This window comes from Garra rufa, chromosome 25 (assembly GCF_049309525.1).
Source record: "Garra rufa chromosome 25, GarRuf1.0, whole genome shotgun sequence".
NCBI lineage: Eukaryota > Metazoa > Chordata > Actinopteri > Cypriniformes > Cyprinidae > Garra > Garra rufa.
The window spans coordinates 19,279,828-19,302,371 of record NC_133385.1 but is presented as its reverse complement, the minus strand read 5'-3'; the positions used below and the strand labels follow the sequence as shown (position 1 = coordinate 19,302,371).

General features: G+C 36.9%; 1 protein-coding gene across 1 annotated transcript in view; it reads left to right on the top strand.

Moving 5' to 3' along the window:
- The first annotated feature begins 1,055 nt into the window (after positions 1–1,055).
- The window catches only part of LOC141301383 (uncharacterized), a 31,349-nt gene continuing 9,860 nt past the window's right edge, over positions 1,056–22,544 (top strand). The window contains exons 1-26 of the mRNA XM_073831622.1: positions 1,056–1,130; positions 3,224–3,302; positions 5,161–5,182; positions 5,897–5,960; positions 6,051–6,153; positions 6,248–6,276; positions 6,379–6,484; positions 8,645–8,669; positions 8,787–8,877; positions 10,141–10,250; positions 10,334–10,394; positions 10,484–10,559; positions 10,631–10,659; positions 10,892–11,067; positions 13,238–13,532; positions 14,369–14,509; positions 15,807–15,866; positions 16,716–17,001; positions 17,264–17,297; positions 19,199–19,545; positions 19,606–19,772; positions 19,852–19,982; positions 20,238–20,403; positions 21,083–21,124; positions 21,348–21,446; positions 21,883–22,037. Of these exons, the coding sequence (XP_073687723.1) occupies positions 3,225–3,302; positions 5,161–5,182; positions 5,897–5,960; positions 6,051–6,153; positions 6,248–6,276; positions 6,379–6,484; positions 8,645–8,669; positions 8,787–8,877; positions 10,141–10,250; positions 10,334–10,394; positions 10,484–10,559; positions 10,631–10,659; positions 10,892–11,067; positions 13,238–13,532; positions 14,369–14,509; positions 15,807–15,866; positions 16,716–17,001; positions 17,264–17,297; positions 19,199–19,545; positions 19,606–19,772; positions 19,852–19,982; positions 20,238–20,403; positions 21,083–21,124; positions 21,348–21,446; positions 21,883–22,037 (2,893 nt within the window). The 5' untranslated portion in view covers positions 1,056–1,130; position 3,224. The remainder of the gene's footprint in view (positions 1,131–3,223; positions 3,303–5,160; positions 5,183–5,896; positions 5,961–6,050; positions 6,154–6,247; positions 6,277–6,378; positions 6,485–8,644; positions 8,670–8,786; positions 8,878–10,140; positions 10,251–10,333; positions 10,395–10,483; positions 10,560–10,630; positions 10,660–10,891; positions 11,068–13,237; positions 13,533–14,368; positions 14,510–15,806; positions 15,867–16,715; positions 17,002–17,263; positions 17,298–19,198; positions 19,546–19,605; positions 19,773–19,851; positions 19,983–20,237; positions 20,404–21,082; positions 21,125–21,347; positions 21,447–21,882; positions 22,038–22,544) is intronic.

Genomic DNA, 22,544 nt, shown 5'->3' with positions numbered 1-22,544 from the left:
TTCACTCTCTCAAAGCAGTATCCTGTTAGAGGATTAGATTAACTCTCTTCTACATTTCCTCCAATCAGATTCGAGGGCAGAGTGGTGACATGGGCCAGAGGGTGCTGATAAGAGACATGCTTCAGGGGCTTACCTGAGATCAGATTAGGGTTTGCCTGAAAACGGCTGAGGTTTGTGTCTGTAAGGCAACAGCTCGCCCTTGATCAGCAGCATCGGCCTTTCGCTGGTTCGGAGCTAATCCTGCCTTCATCTCATTATTGGATCTGCTGCTGTTTAGCTGCTCAGACCTGGCACAGCCATGGCATTGGCTTCTGAAAGCAACAAGTTAGATGCGGTCACCCTCAAAAGTCAAAGAATCACAGTAAACTGGGTTACTTATGTAGCCTTTGATGAACCAGAAATACAGAACTCTGGTGCAGGGTGTAGAGAAGCGAACAAAATTAGCATGTAGCATGAATTAGCACTTTGGATGCTAATTTCTCTCGTTGTCAGCTCTGATTAGTTAATCACACAAAACCCAAATCTGGGTGTGAGGACATGTTTTATTTATGTTGTATACTTTTATCCGTAGTTTAGCTACAGGGTTCATCTCTGACATAGGAATGATGACATAGGCTCATTTTCTAATTGCATTTATGGAGCCCTCATAATGTCACCAAGCTAATTATTATTTGACGTGAATCTCCATCTACATCATGTGTAGTTTATATTAAACATATATTATTACCTGTGTATGCTAATACATACTCTGGGTTCCCCCCAGAGCACCCTCATAATCACATGACAACTACCATGAAATGTACTGAAATGTAAATTTTGTCAGCATTAGCTCTGTTGTCATTTCAAAGGGAATGATAGTATATATTTTTTATAATGTTAAGAGTTAGAGTGGATAAATTGTACACCGAAACCTTCAACATATCACCCATTTTCTTCACATTGGCTATACATTTAACCTGGTTAACAGCTCAAATTGTTTTTAAGTATAGTCTTATGAGGGGTAGCACTGTCCTTCAAGATTTAATCCCGTTAGCCCAGTCCTGTCGCAATCCTAATCCGCACAGATTGCTGAAGTCCGTTCTGAATGGTCTCAATCCTCACGGAATGTCCAACCACTGCTAATCATTCAGGTAAAAAACTTGATTATAATAACTGTATTCCTATCTGGATTTTGTCAGGATATATCGCGTTTTTATAGCGCTCTAAAAGGGAGCAATGATTTAACGTTAGATCTGATGAGCGTTTTAGGATTAGCTAGTACATTACATTAATTCTTGTTAGCATAAGTAAAATTACATATATTTTGAAGCGGACTCACTTTAAATAGTTTGAACACTATACAATAAGGTTGTAGCCTATATGTTAATGCTGTTTAGCATGGTAGCTAGTATTTATAAATTCTGCTTAATGTTCGTTTCTGCTTTCTATTCCGTTCAAAAGTTTGGGGTCGGTTAGATTTATGTTCACCAAAGCTGCATTTATGTGATAGTGTACAATTGTGAAATATTACTACAAAAAAAAACAAAGAATCTGTGGGAGCTGAATGATTTTTCTGAAGAACAGCAGGCAGTTTAGGACAAACAAGGGACTCATAAACAACTAAACAAAAAAAAAACCCCAGCTGTGCATCATTCTGGTAACAACACAGTATTACGAATCAAGTGTATGTAAACTTTTAAACAAGGTCATTTTTATAAATTCAACTATTAACTTCTCTTGTGGACTATATGTAAAAATCTTTTTCATGTGAAATATCTTATTCAGGTCAGTACTAAATAAAAAAATAACATGTATTTTGTATGATCCCTCTTATTTTGGTAAAATAATTAACATTTTGCAGACTCTGCAAGGTGTGTGTAAACTTTTGACTTCAACTGTACATAAGCAGGGCGAAAAATGAAATTTGAAAATGAAATTTTTCGAATAACACAAATCAAAAACAAAACAAGTGCAGTTGAGCCTATTGATGAACTTTGTTTACAAACAAAACTAGTATTTTGAATTACATTTAGAGTATTTTTGCAGTTATAGATGCTGACACAGATAGTTAGGGTCTTGGTCTTCAGGGCTAAACTTGATTGGTGTGTTCATTTTGCTTTGTGCAAAAAGTGAAAGATCAAAAAATTGATTTACTGGCTTTTCCTTGACTTCCAGAACAACCATGAAAAAGTAATCGTTTTCATGGCTGCCATATTGGACCTGGGGCCTCATTTATAAAGACTTGCGTAGAAACCATCCTTGATTTTATCTAAGAACTTTTCTGATTTGATCGTAAGAGCGATTCAGAGAAAACGAACGTACCACGAAATCCATGCGTACGCCAGTCATTCGGTTATAAATCACAAATGATCGTGGAATTGTGTGCAGCTGAATGTTCCGCCGTCGAAACGCCCCTGCTTAATTAGTTAACATATAAAATGAGCTCATTCCTAAAGCAAAAACTCTGTGACAATGGCAAGTAAAAAGGAGCGCAAGAAATCAAATTATAGTGAGGCTGAACTATCTGCAATACCAGGCATTACCACAAGGAAACGGTCGTACGCCAAGCTGGAATCTGACGTGGAGATAAGTACTTTTCCACGTCAAAGACGGTTTTTATAAATCTGTACTTTGACGTGGATTTGATCGTACGAACACTCTAAGATCAAATCAGTGCGTAAGAAAGTTTTATAAATGAGGCCCCTGATCTGTGTTTCATAACACTCTCATATTTTATATGAGGCAACTGGGTCCAAAATAATTTTAGAGCAAGCCTGTCGTGAGAACTAGTCTGCAGACGCACAAAAAACGACTTCCATTGTTCTCCATTAAGCATATCAAACCTCTTGTGTTTGCTAAAGGATGTGGCAAACCTGACATCATTCTATTTCTGAAACTGTTGTGGGGTTTCCCTGGACAAGCGCCCTGATAGTTTAGATGAATAAGAAACCTCATTGGGCTTTCCCAAGGATGAAATCCTTGTCCTGGAAACAACTCCCTTTAAATATTGTCGACTGAAGCATATGAAGGAAGAATTAGCTCTGAAGGAGGGTCCTGGGTTTTAGGTTAAGCTTGAAGAGGATGAAACATAATTAACTGTAACTCATTTCAGGTTAAGATTGTCTATTCGTACTCCCTGTTGAGTCAAACAATGCTAGATAATGGAATTTCTCCACGGTCTGTTCCATCATCAGTGTGTTTAAGAGATATTTATTGACTTAATAGAGTTTTGTCTTTCTCTCAGGATGTTTAACTGGGTGGTAAAGGTCGTACCACATCCTCCCGATTCACAGGAGGATCTGAGGGACGAGGCATTCACTGCGGTAAGCCCACAAGCCCATTAACATGGGCTCATAATACACATAATACACACCTCACAAATTTCTGTAACTTTATTTAACAGTGAAAATTGACACTAAATGAGGTCATGACCTACAACAAATGTGTTGTAAAACAAGTGTTTTACAAACAACAAATTCAACATGTATATAGTTATTAGTCATTTGAAACCCCTGGCCTGGGGTTAACATACAGTGGTGTGAAAAAGTGTTGGCCCCCTTCCTGATTTTTTTTTTTTTTTTTTTTGCATGTTTGTCACACTTTAATGTTTCAGATCATCAAACTAATTTAAATATTAATCAAAGACAACACAAGAAAACACAACATGCAGTTTTTGAATGAAGTTTTTTATTATGAAGGGAAAGCAAAATCCAAACCCGCATGGCCCTGCGTGAAAAAGTGTTTGCCCCCTAAACTTAATAACTGGTTGGGCCACCCTTAGCAGCAACAACTGCAATCAAGCGTTTGCGATGACTTGCAATGAGTCTGTTACAGCGCTGTGCAGAAATTTTGGCCCACTCATCGTGGCAGAATTGTTGTAATTCAGCCACATTGGAGGGTTTTCAAGCATGAGCCACCTTTTAAAGGTCATGCCACAGCATCTCAATAGGATTCAGGTCAGGACTTTGACTAGGCCACTCCAAAGTCTTCATTTTGTTTTTCTTCAGCCATTCGGAGGTGGATTTGCTGGTGTGTTTTGGATCATTGTCCTACTGCAGAACCCAAGTTCGCTTCAGCTTGAGGTCACGAACAGATTGCCGCACATTGTCCTTCAGGATTTTTTTGTAGAAAGCAGAATTCATGGTTCCATTCATCACAGCAAGTCTTCCAGGTCCAGAAGAAGCAAAACAGCCCCAGACCATCACACTACAGCCACCATATTTTACTGTTGGTATGATGTTCTTTTTCTGAAATGCTGTGTTACTTTTACACCAGATATAATGGGACACACACCTTTCAAAAAGTTCAACTTTTGTCTCATCAGTCCACAGAGTAATATCCAAATAGTCTTGGGGATCATGAAGATGCATTCTGGCAAAACTGAGACGAGCCTTTATGTTCTTTTTGCTCAGCTCAGCGTCTTGGAACTCTGCCATGCAGGCCATTTTTGCCCAGTCTCTTTCTTATGGTGGAGTGATGAACACTGACCTTAATTGAGGCAAGAGAGGCCTGCAGTTTTTTAGATGTTGTTGTGGGGTCTTTTGTGACCTCTTGGATGAGTCGTCGCTGCGCTCTCGGGGTAATTTTGGTCGGCCGGCCACTCCTGGGAAGGTTCACCACTGTTCCATGTTTTCGCCATTTGTGGATAATGGCTCTCGCTGTGGTTCGCTGGAGTCCCAAAGCTTTAGAAATGGCTTTATAACCTTTTCCAGACTGATAGATCTCAATTACTTTCTTTCTCATTTGTTCCTGAATTTCTTTGGATCTCAACATGATGTGTAGCTTTTGAGGATCTTTTGGTCTACTTCAATTTGTCAGGCAGGTCCTATTTAAGTGATTTCTTGATTGCGAACAGGTGTGGCAGTAATCAGGCCTGGGTGTGGCTAGAGAAACTGAACTCAGGTGTGATAAACCACAGTTATGTTTTAAGGTTATGATGATCTGAAACATTAAAGTGTGTCAAACATGCCAAAAAATAAAAAATCATTAAGGGGGCCAACACCCCCTGTTGTGCTCGAGTGGGTAATGTAAGTTTGAATCTTGCTTGCAAGATTTTCTGAATCTAAATGTAACTTTATTACTCCTTAGATATAAAACAAATGCTAATGTATTATTGTTTTGATGTCCTCTCATGTATTAAACCACTAATTATTTTAAATCTTGCTCTGTTTTTCTCTGAAGAATGGAAAAACATCAAATCGAGGTACATTTACAGCACTCTAATTGATTTATGTGTTATAACCTGATTGTTTATTAGGTTTAATGTAAAATATATGGTCCCACTTTATATTAAGTGGCCTTAACTACTATGTACTAACATTAAATACCTAGAAGACTATGGATTTACTGCGTAACTATGTTTTTCTGCATAATTCCCACATTGATGCTAATGAGTTTGGAGTATGGTTAAAGGGATAATCCACCAGAAAATGAAAATTACCCAATTATTTACTCACTCTCAAGCCATCCTAGGTGTATGTGACTTTCTTCTTTTAGACAAATATGTACTGGCTCTTTTAAGCTTTATAATGCCAGTGAATGGCTGTTGAGATTTGGAAGTCCAATAAAGTACATCCATCCATCATAAAAAGTGCTCCACACGGCTCTGGTGGTTAATAAAAGCCTTCTGGAGTGAACCGATGCATTATCATGTGATAATTTTTACTTTTGGGTGAGCTATCTCTTTAGGTTTTTGGGTAAGGATTGGGTTATGGTTGTTATTGGACTGTTAAAATGAGCAAGTACTTTAAATGTTGCTCCAATAAGTATATTGCATCAAATAGTTCAGTACATAGTAGTTAAGACCACCAAATATAAAGTACTGCACTGTCCAAATATACTATAGTACTATAAAAGCAATCAAAATATAGTATAGTAATGCACAATGTGCCTCTATATCACACTTTATGTCTTGAAGACAAGTTCAATTCAACCAAAACAGGCAGAGAAGAGGACCAATCATCTCAAACATCAAAGGACAGGTAAGTCTTGACCGATCTTTCCTGTAAAGTACACAAAGGACATTCTTTGACTGTCCGAACATGAAACATACTGAAATCTGTTTGTTTCAGTGTTCAGAGTGGTATGTTGAACTGGATCTCCAACGGTTTTGCAAGCGCACTGCCCCAACCTGCAGGGAGTCCTCTTCTTATGAGAGCCAACTCTGATGCTAAAGTATTGATTTCATGTCAACTAAAGTAGATATTTAATACCATTTGGTATTGCATATTAGTGTGCACTCAAAGCAAATTTTTTTTCTATTTTGCAGTCGCTTCAGGATGAAGGATCTGCGGACAGGTAAAGTGAAGAATAGTATTCTTATCAAGAACATCAGTCCACTGAGGGATCATTGTGCATGAAGAGTGTTTAAGACTGTACAGTGAGCTCTCTGTCTGCCAGGGCTGGAGTTATTGGCTGGATCTCACAGGGAATTGGAAAGGTGGTCCCGCAGCCTGATGAGAAATACATACAGGACGAGACACCAGAATCTGAAGAAGTTACAGAGGTTTGCAAACGATGTGCAAGACTTTATTTGTATAAGAAAATTAGGAGTTACCAAAAAAGAATTTATAATCTTAACCTTAATATATTTTTTAAAGCTTAGATACAGTGAATGTGCTTAAAGATATATATATATATATATATACACTACCAGTCAAAAGTTTTTGAACAGTAAGATCTTTAATGTTTTTTAAAGAAGTCTTATCTTCCCACAATACCTGCATTTATTTGATCCAAAGTACAGCAAAAACAATTTATTCTTGTGATTTCAAAGCTGAATTTTTATTATCATTACTCCAGTCACATGATCCTTCAGAAATCATTCTAATATTCTGATTTGCTGCTCACAAAACATTTAATATTATTGACTTTTATGTGAAAACAGCTGAGTAGATTTTTTTAAGGTTTCTTTGAAGAATAGAGAGTTCAGAAAAACAGCATTGATCTAAAATAGAAATCTTTTGTAACATTATAAATGTCTTTACCAACAACAATTTAAAGCATCCTTGCTAAATAAAAGTATTAATTCTTTCCAAAAAAAGAAAAATACTGACTCCAAGCTTTTGAATGGTGTAGTGTATAATGTTACAAAAGCTTTTTATTTCAGATAAATGCTGATCTTCATCCAAGAATCCTGAGAAAAATGCACTCAACTGTTTTAAATATTGATGATAATAATAATAATAATAATAAATGTTTCTTGAACAGCAAATCAGCATATTAGAATGATTTCTAAAAGGATCATGTGACACTGAAGACTGGAGTGATGATGCTGAAAATTTTTTGATCACAGGAATAAATTACATTTTAAAATATATTCAAATAGAAAACAGCTATTTTAAATAAAGTAAAATTTTTATTTTAAATAAGTAAAAATATTTTACTGTTTTTGCTGTACTTTGGATCAAAAGAATGCAGGCTATATATAAAATTACTATTATTATTTAAATATTGTATTATTATCAATTTGGAAACAATAACTATATTTAACTAACCAAAAAAACCTTTGATTGTTGGCTTGTCTGAAACTCAAAAAAATTACTATTTAATCATATATCACTAGAAATCATCAATCTTTGTTCACTTGTCTGAAACTATACAGTGCCCTCCACTAATATTGGCACCCTTGGTAAATATGAGCAAAGGTGGATGTGAAAATAAATCTGCATAATTTATCCTTTTGATCTTTCATTCAAAAAATTCACAAAATTCTAACCTGTCGTTGAAGTAAATTAAAAGAACCTAGGGGTGAAATCTCATTATGAAATAAATGTTTTTCTCTAGTTCATGTTGGCCACTATTATTGGCACCCAATTACTGCAACGTCCTTTTCCCAAGATAACAGTGCTGAGTTTTCTCCAACAATGTCTAATGAGTTTGGAGAACACCTGACAAGAGACCAGAGGCCATTCCTTCAAACAGAATCTCTCTAGATTCTCCAGAATCTCTCTCTTCCCAGCTTCATGTTGGTGCTTCTTCTCTTCAGTTTCTACAGGGTTCAGGTCAGAGAACTGGGACGGCCATGGTAGAAGCTTCATTCTGTGCTCAGTGACACAATTTTTGTGTTGATTTTAATTTTTGTTTTGGATCATCGTCCTGCTGGAAGATGCAACCATGACCCATTATAAGATCAGATCAGAATTACATTCTTTGGTTTTACTTCTTGTGATGGATGATTAAGGGAATTTGAATTTTGTGTTCCTCATATTTATAATCCTGTGGAACAGAAAGTCATGGCTGGACAATTTTATACTCCTAGAGTGGTGTGCTAAAAAAATTGTAATATTAATGGGAATATACTTTAGAGATATTTTACTTAGACAAATTTCTAGGGGTGCCAATAATTGTGGCCAACGTGAACTAGAGAAAAACATTTATTTCATAATGAGATCCCCCCCCCCCCCCCCCCCATTTTCCATCGTTTTACTTCAATGAAAGGTTAAAGGTTATTTTGTGAATTTTTTGTATAAAAGATCTAAAGGATAAATGATGCAGGTTTATTTTCACAGTCACCCTTGCTCATATTTTTTTGTAAGGGTGCCAATATTAGTGGAGGGCACTGTATATACTATCATTAAATGAGTTAATTAATTAGAATTCATAATTTCCTAATGTTTCCTTTGTTTTATTTTCTGTCTTCATTTTCTTTTTCTGTTTCCTTCAGGTTTATGAGGCAAACGAACTTCCAGGTGTGTATCAGTCATTTTGCTTTAAGAAAAACAGCCAAAGCATTAGTTGAGTTAATAAACACAATGGTGGGTTTACTATTAAAACTTAAAAAATTTACTGTGTATCTCTTACCCCAGATCAGGAGCCTTTGCCACACATACCAGTAGTAGAACTGGTCTCAGAAGACGAGGCATCTGAGGTGGAACCAGCCGCTCAGTCCCCTCCTAAGTGAGTGTCATTCTGTAAAGCACACAAGGAAAAAAGGTGACATTAGTTCACCCCAAAATGAAAATTCTGTCAGTAATTACTCACCCTCATGTCGTTCCAAACCCGCAAGACCTTCGTTCTTCTGAACACAAATTAAAATATTTTTAAAGGGGTCATCGGATGCCCATTTTCCACAAGTTCATATGATTCTTTAGGGTCTTAATGAAAAGTCTCTAATATACTTTGGCTAAAAATTCTCAATAGTACTGTAAAAAAACACCCTTTTACCATGTCAAAATCAGCTCTGCAAAATATCAGCTCATTTTATCGCAAGGGCCTTTTAAATGCAAATGAGCTCTGCTCGCCCCACCCCTTTCTGCTGAGGGATTACGAGCTGTAATGTTTACTTTAGCCACATTTAGCTACGTTTACAAGCAAACAAGCACATTATTAAGAAAGGCCATTTGCAAAGATGCATTAAAAAACCCTTATACTCACTTCTGCTGTAGGTGAAGCTGCATCACGAATGATTCACACGAACATAGATGCATATGTAGATTGGGATCGGCGCTTTCCTTTTAAAAGCGAAAGTAACATTGTCCTCTGCCTCTAAAGCGGCTCTGATGTCGGGAGTAAATGACTACTGCTATGTTCATTATTACATCCAACAACAGAACACCCCAATCGCTCAATTACAGTCTTCCTCTGCACCTGAGTCACAAAATGGCGATCCTATTCAGACTGTTTCAACTCAGTGAGGGCGGGTCTAAGGTAAAATGCTCATCTCAATCAACTGTGTTTCGTCACAACAACAAGAAGCTGAGAATGACCTGATTTTAAAAAGGGGATATTACTTTTAAAGATTTAAAAAATACCACTGGGTGGATTTTTATCATTGTAGGGTGGTTGTGTACACAAACTGCCAACACACATTAATGTTCAAACAACATTTAAAAGTTAGTTTTGCATTCGATGGCCCCTTTAATGGAATAAAATATTTTTAATGAAATCCAAGAGCTTTCTGACCCTGCATAGACATTCCACATTCAAGGCCTAGAAAGGTAGTAAGAACATCATTAAAATAGTCTATGTGATATAGTGGTTCAACCTAAACTTTATGAATGTACAAGAATACTTTTGGGGCAAAGAAAACAAAAATAACGACTTTATTTAACAATTTCTTCTCTTCCATGTCAGTCTTCGATGCAAATTTGAAGACACAGGGAACTTTTCTTTTAAGCAAATCTCTGACAAACACTTCTGCTTATTTCAATGCGTAAACAGTGTAATGAACTGGATAAAGAACGGCTTCCAGAACGCTATACCGCAACATGTGACCAGACCCCCAAATTCCAGTTCTTCCACACCGAGGTCATCACAGTGCTCCAATAAAGGTATAATTTAATCCATATGATACAGAAAATAGCTATATTTTTAAAGATAGTAACTGTTTAGCTTCATATTTGGTTTGGTTCAGTTTATTCACCTCCTCCAGAGTCAATAACCAGCATAACGGAGATCGATTTAAAAACTCCCAGGTGAGTCACGTCAAATTTGATTAGCTCTTTCGCAATTACTTACAGTAATATTGGCACAGATGTCCACTTAATGTCTCTCTTGTTTTCAGTATGGTGGGCTGGATTGTTCAGGGTCTGGGTCTTTCGATGCCACAGCCAGCACTTAAAAACAAAGAAGAATGTTTGGTAAGCTTTGACTTTAATAGAGAGCAGGTTTAATAGTATTTCTCCATACTGACTCCCTTTCTTTCCACCAGGAGGACGGGAAGATTGTGCAAAATGGTGAGTAAGATGTTCCTCTTTCAACACTGTTTACACTGTTTTTAATAACTCAGTTTGTTTCCTGGAAACTCTAACATGGTTTTAGTGGAATATGAAAACACAAAGATCACTGCATGGGTAACAACATGACCCACTCTGTGAGACATTAAAATATAAGTAGAAAACTTCAGGGTTAGCAGTTGTGTCACAGTGTAGGACAAACTCATAACTCAGTCCATCTTCTCCTTCTGTTACAGGGGAGAGGACACTGAGAACGCTTTAAACAAAAGGAGAGAGAGCGCAGCACAGCATTACACAGTCACAGAAAAATGGACAGTGGAGACAGATGCATTTGACGACAGTGACTTTGTAGCATACTTCAATGGACCAGGCAGCTATGAAAATCTATTGAATGTAATGGCCGACTTTCTCTGTACTGTATAACAAATATATTTTTAATAACGTTTATGTTTAACGTACTGTGTAACTAGCCAAAAATATATTTTTAATAACATTTATGTTTAACGTACTGTGTAACTAGCCAAAAACATATATTTTTAATAACATTTATGTTTAACTTACTGTGTAACTAGCCAAAAACAAATATATTTTTAATTACATTTATGTTCATCTTAAAATTAGACTTGTTGTATGAATAGCTGGCATCTCTCAGATGGGTGTTTGTTGTTGCAGCAGTGATCTTTCTAAACTGACATTTAGATTGGCTTGACTGTACATGTCGTAAAACATTTATGATCCTCATGAGATGTAATTATCATTCATTTTACTGCAAGTTTCCCTAGTTGACTAATATGTGTTAAAAATGTACTCAAATTAAATGAGTAGAAAGAACACATTATTTTTTTAAAAACCAACAGCTGTATTGCCTTGACTATTCTACGTGGCTACTCTGTGGCTGCTTTTAAGGCTGCTTTTAAGACATGTACGTTACCGTTCAAAAGTTTGGGGTCAGAAAGATTTTTTAAATGTTTTTCAGAGTCACATGATCCTTCAAAATTATTGTAATATATGACACTGGATCACAAAACCAGTCGAAAGTCGCCAACAATATTGTATGGGTAAAAATGATACATTTTTCTTTTATGTCAAAATTATTATAATATTAAGTAAAGATTATGTTCCATGAAGATATTTTATGAATTTCCCACCGTAAATATATCAAAACTTAATTTTTGATTAGTATTATACATTTCTAAGAGCTTCATTTGGACGACTTTAAAGGCAATTTTCTTAAAATTTAGATTATTTTTGCATCCTCAGATTCCAGATTTTCAAATAGTTATATCTTGGCCAAATACTGTCCTATCCTAACAAACCATGCATCAATGGAAAGCTTATTTATTTAAAAACAAACTGACCCTTATGACTGGTTTTGTGGTCCAGGGTCACATATGCGGATCTGCTGCTTAGGAAACATTTGTTGAAAACATTTGTTGAAATGATGTTGAAAACAGTTGTTCTGCTTAATAATTTTGTGGAAACCATGATAATTTTTTCAGGATTATTTGATGAATAGAAAAAGGGTAAAATTGGCAATGCCTTTACTGTCACTTCTGATCAATTCAGTGCATCCTTGGCTGAATAAGAGTAATGATTTCTTTTAAAAAATAAAAAATCTTACTGACCCCAAATTTTGAACAGTAGTGTACACTTTATATGATATGATTTATTGTCATTTAATCTGTATTTAATATATATTAATATTTTATATATGTAATGTTATTGTAATATTGTAATAATGAATTCAGTAACTTTGCTCACAGCCATAAGTAATAAAATAAATAATAAAATATTTGAGATTTTAAAATTTTAAAGTCCATGGAAATGCAATTCAGAGAATTGTTTCTAATCATATGTGACTGGACGGGTATATTTGTAACAATAGATATTTAGTCAATTTCCTACCGTAAATATATATAAACATAATGTTTGATTAGTAATATGCATTGCTAAGAATTTAATTTGGACAACTTTAAAGGCCATTTTCTCAATATTTAGATTTTTTAGCACCCTCAGATTCCAGATTTTCAAACAGTTGTATCTCGGCCAAATATTATTATATACCAACAAACAACACATCAGTGGAAAGCTTTTTTATTCAGCTTTTTCAGATGATGTAAAAATCTTAAATTAAAAAAAAGGACCTTTATGACTGGTTTGTGGTCCAAGGTCACATATTATAAATGTTTGAAATGTAGCGTATTGCTGAAAACAATCACAAAGACTGTGAATTGTTTGTATGTGTACGCCTTTTGTTCCTATTTTCAGCAGCAATAATTATCAAAATATGCGAGTTTCATTCGGTTCAGTGGCGTTGCTTACATTCATTGCTGCCAATATGGCCGATTGATGGCTATTGAGAGAGACGGCATAATAACGTATTTAATTTACTTGTCGTTTTTTACTTGTCGCCTTTTATAAAGTGCCTTTATCTTATTAATCTTACAGATGTTTCTTATTTTTCTTATTAAGCAATCAAATGTCAATCTGTTAAAATGTTTGAAATGTTAAAAGTAAAGGACAAAACAAGTTTTAAAACTTTGAAGTTTTAAAACAGTCCTCAAGCATGGTTGTATCTTTAGCAGGCAGTGCTCGGTCAGCTACTGCAGACCTTGTTCTTGAGGAGGTTGACTCTGAAGATGAAGCTCAAGAAAAGGAAATGTGTCCAACAGCGAATTCTCCGTCAAACTCACAACCTCAGTCCCAACCACAAACACCTTGCTCACCAGAACAATCTCTTCCACTGAGTGTCACCACACCCTCACAAGCACACATAGAACTGGAGGACGCAGAGACTCAAACTGCACGATGGACGCCTATGATGGAGAGCATCAGGAAAGAGGCGGAGGACACCGCCATATTAATTATGGAGGAACGGTAATAACTTTCTCTCTTGGTGGAAGCACAGTGGCAGCTCGATGATTAAGTGAAAGACTTAAAGGAAGAGTTCACCCAGAAATGAAAATTTGCTGAAGATTTGCTCACCCTCAGGCCAATCTAAGATGTACACGAGTTTGTTTCTTTGTCGGAACAGATTTGGGGAAATTTCGCATTTTGTGACATTCCAGTGAATGATTGCCATCAGAATGAGAGTCCAAACTGCTGATAAAAACATCACAATATTCCACAAACCATCAATTAACATCTTGTGATACAAAAAGCTCCATGTTTGTAAGAAACAAATCCATCATCAAGGCATTTTTAACTTCAAATCATTGCTTTCAGCTAAAATACAAGTACTCTATCCATTTATATCTATAATATTGATTTCTCCAGTGAAAAGTTGCACAGATCAAGCACTGTTTAAAAACAAAAACAGTCCAAAATAGTTCCAAACAAATATGTGGGTGGATTTTTATGTTGGAGTCGTTGAAAGAAGTGCTATTATGGATTATGGATTTATTGATGGATTTGTTTCTTACAAACACATCTTTTCACTTCACAAGATGTTATTGATGGACTGGAGTCGTGTGGATTACTTGTGGATAATTGTGATGTTTTTATCAGCTGTTTGGGCTCTTATTCTGATGGCACCCATTCACTACAGAGGATGCACTGGTGACCAAGATATGTAATGTTACATGTTCTGATGAAGAAGCAAACTCATCTACATCTTGGATGGCTTGAAGGTGAGTACATTACTCATTTTGGGGTGAACTATTGCTTTAATAGTGGAAAAACAGACTTATTTGTGGTGCTGTTCTCTGGTGTAGGTTGATACAAGAGCGTCTGGCGATGGCCCGAATGGCAGAAGAGGTGGCACGGCAGACAGCAGAAATGGCTGTCAGAGAGTTGGCGCATGCCCGGTTTGGCATTCAGACCATTGCGGAAGAGCCAGAAGATGTTGATCATGAGTAATTTATTCACATCAACAAAAAAATCAATCCTTTTGTCCCTCTAATATGAAATATTTTGTATCATCCTTGATATACAGTTGAAGTCAAAAGTTTACATACACCTTGCAGAATCTGCAAAAATGTTTATTTTACCAAAATAAGAAGGATGATATAAAATGCATGTTTTTTTTTTTATTTAGTACTGATCTGAATAAGATATTTCACATAAAATACGTTTACATATAGTCCACAAGAGAAAACAATAGTTGAATTTATAAAAACGACTCTGTTCAAAAGTTTACAGTCCCTTGATTCTTAATTCAATGTTGTCATCTGAGTGATCCACAGCTGTTTTTTTTTTTTTTTTTGTGATAGTTGTTCATGAGTCCCTTGTTTGAAACTGCCCGCTGTTCTTCAGAAAAGTTCTTCAGGTCCCACAGATTCTTGGTTTTTCAGCATTTCTATGTATTTGAACCCTTTTTAACAATGACTGTATAATTTTGAGATCCTTCTTTTCACACTGAGGACAACTGAGGGATTCATAAGCAACTATTACAGAGGAATCAAAAGCTCACTGATGCTTCAGAAAGAAAAACGATGCATCAAGAGCTGGGGTGTAAACTTTTGAATAGAATAAAGATGTGTACATTTTTCTTATTTTGTCTAAATATCTTATTTTGTCTAAATTTTATTTAGTACTGCCCTTCAGAAGCGACAGAAGATACTTACATGTTTCCTTGAAGACAAAAAAGTCAAATTTACCCTGAAAAGCTCTTAATGCATTGTGTTTCCTTCTGAAGCATCAGTGAGCTTTTGATCCCTCTGTAATAGTTGCATATGAGTCCCTCAGTTGTCCTCAGTGTGAAAAGATGGATCTCAAAATCATACAGTCATTGTTGAAAAGGTTTCAAATACACAAAAGCTGAAAAACCAAATAATTTGTGGGACCTAAAGGATTTTTCTGAAGAACAGCAGGCAGCTAACTGTTCAGGACAAACAGGGAACTCATGAACAACTATCACTAAACAAAAAACACAGTTGTGGATCATTCAGGTAACAACACAGTATTAAAAATCAAGTGTATGTAAACTATTGAACAGGGTCGTTTTTATAAATTCAACTATTATTTTCTCTTGTGGACTATATGTCTTTTATGTGAAATATCCTTTTCAGGTCAGTACTAAAGAAAATAACATGATCCCTCTTATTTTGGTCAAATAATTAACGTTTTGCAGATTCTGCAAGGTGTATGTAAACTTTTGACTTCAACTGTACATACCAAAACCTTAACAACTTTAATGTTTCTGTGTCTCAGATTACAAGAGCTGCAGGAAGAAGAAAGTGATATAGAAGTCATACGGAATCAAATTACAGAGTAAGACATAAAATTATCATAATAAACATATTGAACGACTAAACCAGCAATAACCAATATATACTGTATATTAATTCATGCTGGTCTAGGCCGGTCTTTTCAGCTAGGAAGACTTTTTTAGTATAGTTTCTATCAGCTGTAGTCATGCTTTCACATGTTGTGTCTTACTCTTTTCACGTTAGTCTTTGTTTGCGATACAAAATTAAACTTAACCTACCGTCTCTGTATTTGTATATCAGTGGTGGCCACACATAATTACAATACACGCATTTCCGGTGCACTGCTTAATATTTCAATATTATGTCGTGTCCTAGCAACCTCATAGCATCCCATAGAGGCGGCTAGGTGCCCCTCCGCGGTTGCTATAGTTACTAATAGCGCCTCTGATGCTTGTTTTCTGCCTCGTCTCTGTGAAGGATGGCGCAGGTTCTTCACTTCCAAAATGAATATTTTTATCCTTCTGTTTAATCGCTTCAAAATATCATACAACTTCCATCGCGTTATTTATAAACAAACGGCACAAAAATGGATGGATATGGACACTGCATGACCTGATGCGCTCAGAGACCGCGTCTGATTTCTGAGTAAGTTAATTAGAATGACACGACGATAACGCGTAACGCTAGCTTATAGCTTTCTGTTTATACTATTTTGGAAATGTTTAAAAGAGATTTTGGAGATTTTTAAGTCAAAACAGGCACATCTTAGTCTGTGTTGCTCCATCATGCGAAAATTGTGCTTATGTAGGTTTATATATAGCTGACACAGATGTGTTAGTTGCTTACCGATGTGATTAGCTTGTTGGTTATATAATAGCTGATGTCTGCATCATGCCTTGTGTATCCACAGGTGTCAAGTACCTTCAGTTAAAGAGTTTGTTCCAGAAGGACAAGAAGCAGAGGCCGTAGACACTGCAGCGATTGTTGAAACCCCTGTGGAGGAGTTCAAGTCCTCTTCACCTGTACAGGAGGAACCAGAGGAACCAGAGCCTGAATCTGAACCTGAACCTGAGCCTGAGGAGCTTCACGACAAGGAGGAGCCCAGGGAATCGAGTGAAGCTGAAGAAGAACCTGAGCCAATCACCCAGCAACCTCAGTCTATTTCCAGCACCTCTGTTTCACGAACTGATTCACCAGTAATTCATTCATACTGTCGATCTAACTTTAAACTTTGTTTGACTATGACTAGGTCTTCTTGTTAGGTTACTTACTATTCAGCAAGTACATCAAGTACATAAAAGTCCCTCTGGAGTTAGACTGAATAAAGTACACAGTGCTCATAAGCACTCTGCCACAGTGATTATATTTTTTTTCCTGGTACTAGTGCAGATTTTTGCCTCTCTGTGTGACAATGTTTGAAATAAATGTCTCATATTTCTGTTATTTTGCTTTGTGTAGGTGGAGAGTACAGCTCCTGAAGAGGAAAGCAGTGGTGAGTGTTCATCTCAGTCATTCAGAATAGATAATGTAAACACACATAATGACACATAATGACATCCCCTTATTTACAGTTGAAGTCAAAAGTTTACATACACCTTGCAGAATCTGCAATTACCAAAATAAGAGGGATCATACAAAATGCGTGTTAGTTTTTATTTAGTACTGACCTGAATAAGATATTTAGCTTAAAATGTTTACATATAGTCCACTTGAGAGAATAATAGTTGAATTTATAAAAATTATCTGTTCAAAAGTTTACATACGCTTGATTCTTAATACTTTGTTGTTACCTGAATGATCCACAGCTGTGTTTTTTTTGTTTGGTGATAGTTGTTCATGAGTCCCTTGTTTGTCCTGAACAGTTAAACTGCCTGCTGTTCTTCAAAATTCTTTGATTTTTCAGCATTTTTGTGTATTTGAACCCTTTCCAACAATGACTGTATGATTTTGAGATCCATATTTTCACACTGAGGACAACAGAAGGACTCATATGCAACTATTACAGAAGGTTCAAATGCTCACTGATGCTTCAGAAGGAAAAACAGTGCATTAAGGGGTTAAATCTTTTGAACAGAATGAAGATGTGTAAATTTTTTTCATTTAGTATTGCCCTTCAGAAGCTACAGAAGCTACTTGCGTGTTCTAAGAAGAAGCTTGACAAAATAAGTTACATTTAGCCTGATCTTCAAATTCAAAAAGTTTTTCTTCTAGAGCATCAGTGAGCGTTTGAACCTTCTGTAATAGTTGCATATGAGTCCTTCAGTTGTCCTCAATGTGAAAATATGGATCTCAAAATCATACAGTCATTGTTGGAAAGGGTTCAAATACACAAAAATGCTGAAAAACCAAAGAATTTGTGGGACCTGAAGGACTTTTCTGAAGAACAGAAGGCAGTTTAACTGCTCAGGACGAACAAGGGACTTGTGAACAACTATCACTAAACAAAAAACACAGCTATGGATCATTCAGGTAACAACACGGTATTAAGAATCAAGTGTATGTAAACTTTTGAATGGGGTCATTTTTATAAATTCAGCTTTATAAAGACACAAAATACATACCAATAAGTACATATCACTGCAGTTTCCAACAGAAATGAACACCAGCGAGCACTTGTAATCGTTTTCGTTCACAGTTATGATTACAGCTCCATAAGTTTTGCTTTCTGCTGTTGTGCTGAATTCTGACCGCCGCCAGGTTACTACCCCCCTAGTATTGGTAGTTTTAGGGTAAGTTGTGGGGTTAGAATTAGGCAATCATCTAGCGATTTCAACGAGAGGGAGTAATAATTTGGCAGGGGGATGAAAATAGGCACAACAACAGACGTAACAAGCTTGATTGGTAGCTCAGCCAGCACAGAATTGGACTTAAGAGACCGAATCCTTGGGTACAAATCCCGTGAAAAACATGACTAATGATGAAAGACCTGAAAGATGAAAGATCAGAAAACAAGCTTAAACAGGATGCTTGGTATTGCGTTTCTGCATTACATTCACTTTTGTTCATACTATAGGGTAGGTTTAGGTGTAATGCAGATGGAACGTTATTTTAAAACGTCACAGAGGAATAAAGTTATAGTGCCACTCAATGGACATTTCAAGTCTGAACTGCCGTGATGCCATATGTACACTCATCTGTTCTGGAGAATTCTTTTAGCGCCACTCAGTCGACATTTCTGTTGGAAACTGCAGTGATATGTACTTATTAGTGCGTATTTCATGTCTCGTGAAAACGTTCCCACAGGTATGTTTTTGTCATGAGACCAGGTTGGTTTTGGGACCACTGTAATTGCATTTCCAGACATTATTCTCAGAATGTATGACAGAGCAGCAAATATTGTAAACATTTCATGTACCATACAATATAATTGCCTATGTGCTGCTATCCCCACAGACCCGTCCAGATGTGGTGCACTGAAGAGATGTTTCATGCGTGTACCATATGCACCACAGGCCCTTGACAACTTCAACGAGTTTCTGACAGACATTGGCTTCACTTTGCCCAAAGTGCCTTCCATGCCCAATCTGCCCCCTGCTCTCTCTCAAATCACCCAGCATCTGCCTCCTCAACTGACACAGCTGCCGCAACAAATTTCCCAGCGATTTTCCAAAATCACCCCACAGTTCCCAAACCAAACGCTTTTTAGCACTCCTCATTTTCCCAGCTTCCCTGTGCAATTATCCAGCCTCCCGCAACAGCTGTCCAACATTCCACAACAAATATCAAACCTCCCACAAAAGGTATCCAATTTTCCACAAAGGCTGACCAGGATTCCACGGTTTTCCATCTTTCCGCAACAGGTCTCCAACATTCCACAACAACTCTCCAGCATTCCGCAAAAAATCTCCAGCATTCCACAAAAGATAACCAGCATTCCACAGTGCGCCCAGCAGTGCTACTCTAACATTCAGAGCCGTCTCAACAAACTTAAGCCAGAACAGGATGCCCAAGGAGCAACCGCAGACGAGTAGGGATATGGAGTTGGACCGTCTCGTCCGCCAATCCCCACTCCATTCCCCCCGTACCCCTTCACCCTCTTCCCCAAGCTCCGTCCAAGACCTGCCCAATGTGCCCTCTTATCCCCGTCTGCCACCCATCACCCCTTCCAGGCAGTTGTCAGGCGTCTCCAACCCTGCCTTCCACATTGAGGACGACCCCACCTCTGCTAGACCCTCAGGTGATCCACGCTGTCGCCTTTTTTTGTTAGACTAGTCTGTGCTGTGGTTTTCTTATGTCTTGCTGCCAATTGTGACTTAGAGAAAATTAGATTCTGGGTGCCTGTTGTGTCCAAAGTGACCACTTTATGTTCCAACCATTGACCTCAAGCTGTAAGGTGCATTTTACGTCAAGGTAAGTCTGTAAGGATGCTACTGAAGCTGTCAGTGTCAAGGTTTCTCCTATGTTTCTTTATCAAGTATTGTCTAATCTCCAGTGAGCTCCAGACTGAGTGTGCACCCAGCTGTGAATGTGGAAGATGTTGACTCTGACCGAGGGAAAGGAGGAAGAAGATCTCGCCCCATACCACCAATAATAAACCCACAGGACCCCAACCTCAAAACCCTCACCGTCCCTGGTGCCCGTAAAGCCAATCGGACCAGGTAAATCTTCCTTGTTTTATTTATAAATTGATGTGGAAAACCTCAGAGAAAAAGTGTGGTTACATTAGCAAAATTTCCCAGGCAAAGGATCTAATGTCTATTGTCAATATAGCAATAAAAGCAAAAACTATTAAAGGGATAGTTCACCCAAAAATGAAAATTCAGTCATAACTTAGCCAGTCTCATGTCTTTCCAAATTCGAGAGCATTCTGACCCTGCATAGACTGCAACGCAACTGACACGTTCAAGGCCCAGAAAGGTAGTAAGAACATTGTTAAAATAGTCCATGTGACATCAGTGGTTCAACCGTAATTGTATGAAGCTTAGTAGTTGCGTTGCTGTCTGTGCAGGGTCAGAAAGCTCTCTGATTTTATCAAAAATATCTTCATTTGTCTTCCAGAGATGAACAAAGGTCTTACGGATTTGGAACGTCATAAATATGCAAATCATAATCCAGAGTTTACAAATATACAGTGAGAAAATATGGAAACCTGACTATTCAGCATCATGAAGTGCAGAGTGCATGGAATTAACTAATTAGGTTCTACTGTGAAAAGCCCAACTGATACACAAATATTGATAAACATTTTATGTTTTGTTTCTTTTCTGTTGTCTGTGCACACACACATAAACACTCACTTACGCACATACACACACATATGTCACTGGATGCAAACAGTGTATGCAGAGACAGAAAACCACAGACAATTTGGACCAAGATGTAAGATGCTTTAAATAAGTCTGTCAGAACAATCCACTCCATATCCTCCACTTCATTTTGTGCATTTGTGTGCCTATTATTATATATGTATAGACTTTCTCATTAGCTTAACATATTCAAGGTTTTTTCATTTCATTTTTCAATGCATATATTGTAACTTGTCCTATTTTTGTGATTAGTCTTGTTGGGCCTCATCATGACTTGTCTTGTCGTCTTCTTACAGCAAGAGACTTTACTCACAAGATGATGAGGAAGAGGAGGAGTTAGAAACTGCAGTCCGGGCCTGGCCAAGCCAGAGTAGCATCTCAAGCGCAGATGACGGGTAACGAAAAATATTATTTTAAAATATGAAATTAACATGAATGAGCGTAGAATGAGCATTATAGAATAATAATAAAAAATGTTTCATGTACAGCAAATCAGCATATTAGAATGATTTCTGAAGGTTCATGTGACACTAAAGACTGGAGTAATGATTCTATAAAATTCAGCCTTGAAATGACAGGAATAAATGATATTTTAAAATATATTTAAAAAGAAAACTGTTATTTTAAATAGTAAAAATATTTCAGAATTTGACTGTTTTTGCTGTACTTTGGATCAAATAAATGCAGGCTTGGTGGGCAGAATAGACTTCTTCAAAAAAACATTAATAATCTCACTGTTCAAAAACTTTTATCTGGTATTGTAAATATGGGATTGTTTTGGTGTATATATATATATATATATTAAATCCAGTAATTATCTTCTGTCTTCAGGCTAAATCAACGGCCAACCTCTTCAGCCAGCCAAACTAGTACTGTAGTAAATGAGAGGTTACAGGAGCTGGTCAAGCTGTTCAAAGAGAGAACAGAGCGAGTCAAAGAGAAGCTGATTGATCCAGATAACTCGGATGATGACACACCACCTGCCTGTGAGTTAAACCCAAAATATCACACCAAGTGGCATTAATTGTAAAGAACATCAGCAGATACACACTTATTCAAGCAAATTATTTCTCAAGAATGAGTTTGCTGAAAAAACAATACATATAATATGCTTCATGAAGACAAAAAGTATTTGGATGCTGGTTGTCAAACATTATTGTATAAGAACTTAGTTCCTAGTTAAAAGGAACTGCGGATATTAAGACTATGGCTTAATATAACGTAAATTATGTCTCTTACTGAAATACGTAGTACAAAACCCATGAAAGATTTACGTTATTTAAAAAAATCTAAGTTTTATACATATTTTGGACTATGGGGGACACCATTATTTTAATGATGCCGTACCATCGATTTTCCCCACAAGGAGTCTAAACATCCCCAGATGTCGAGTGAAACCTGCACAAAGAAACTCCTTCAGTGGCTTCGTCATCATGACAAGCATCGACATGTTTATATTCTACCAGGATGGCATCTAGCATTTCTTGTCTCTG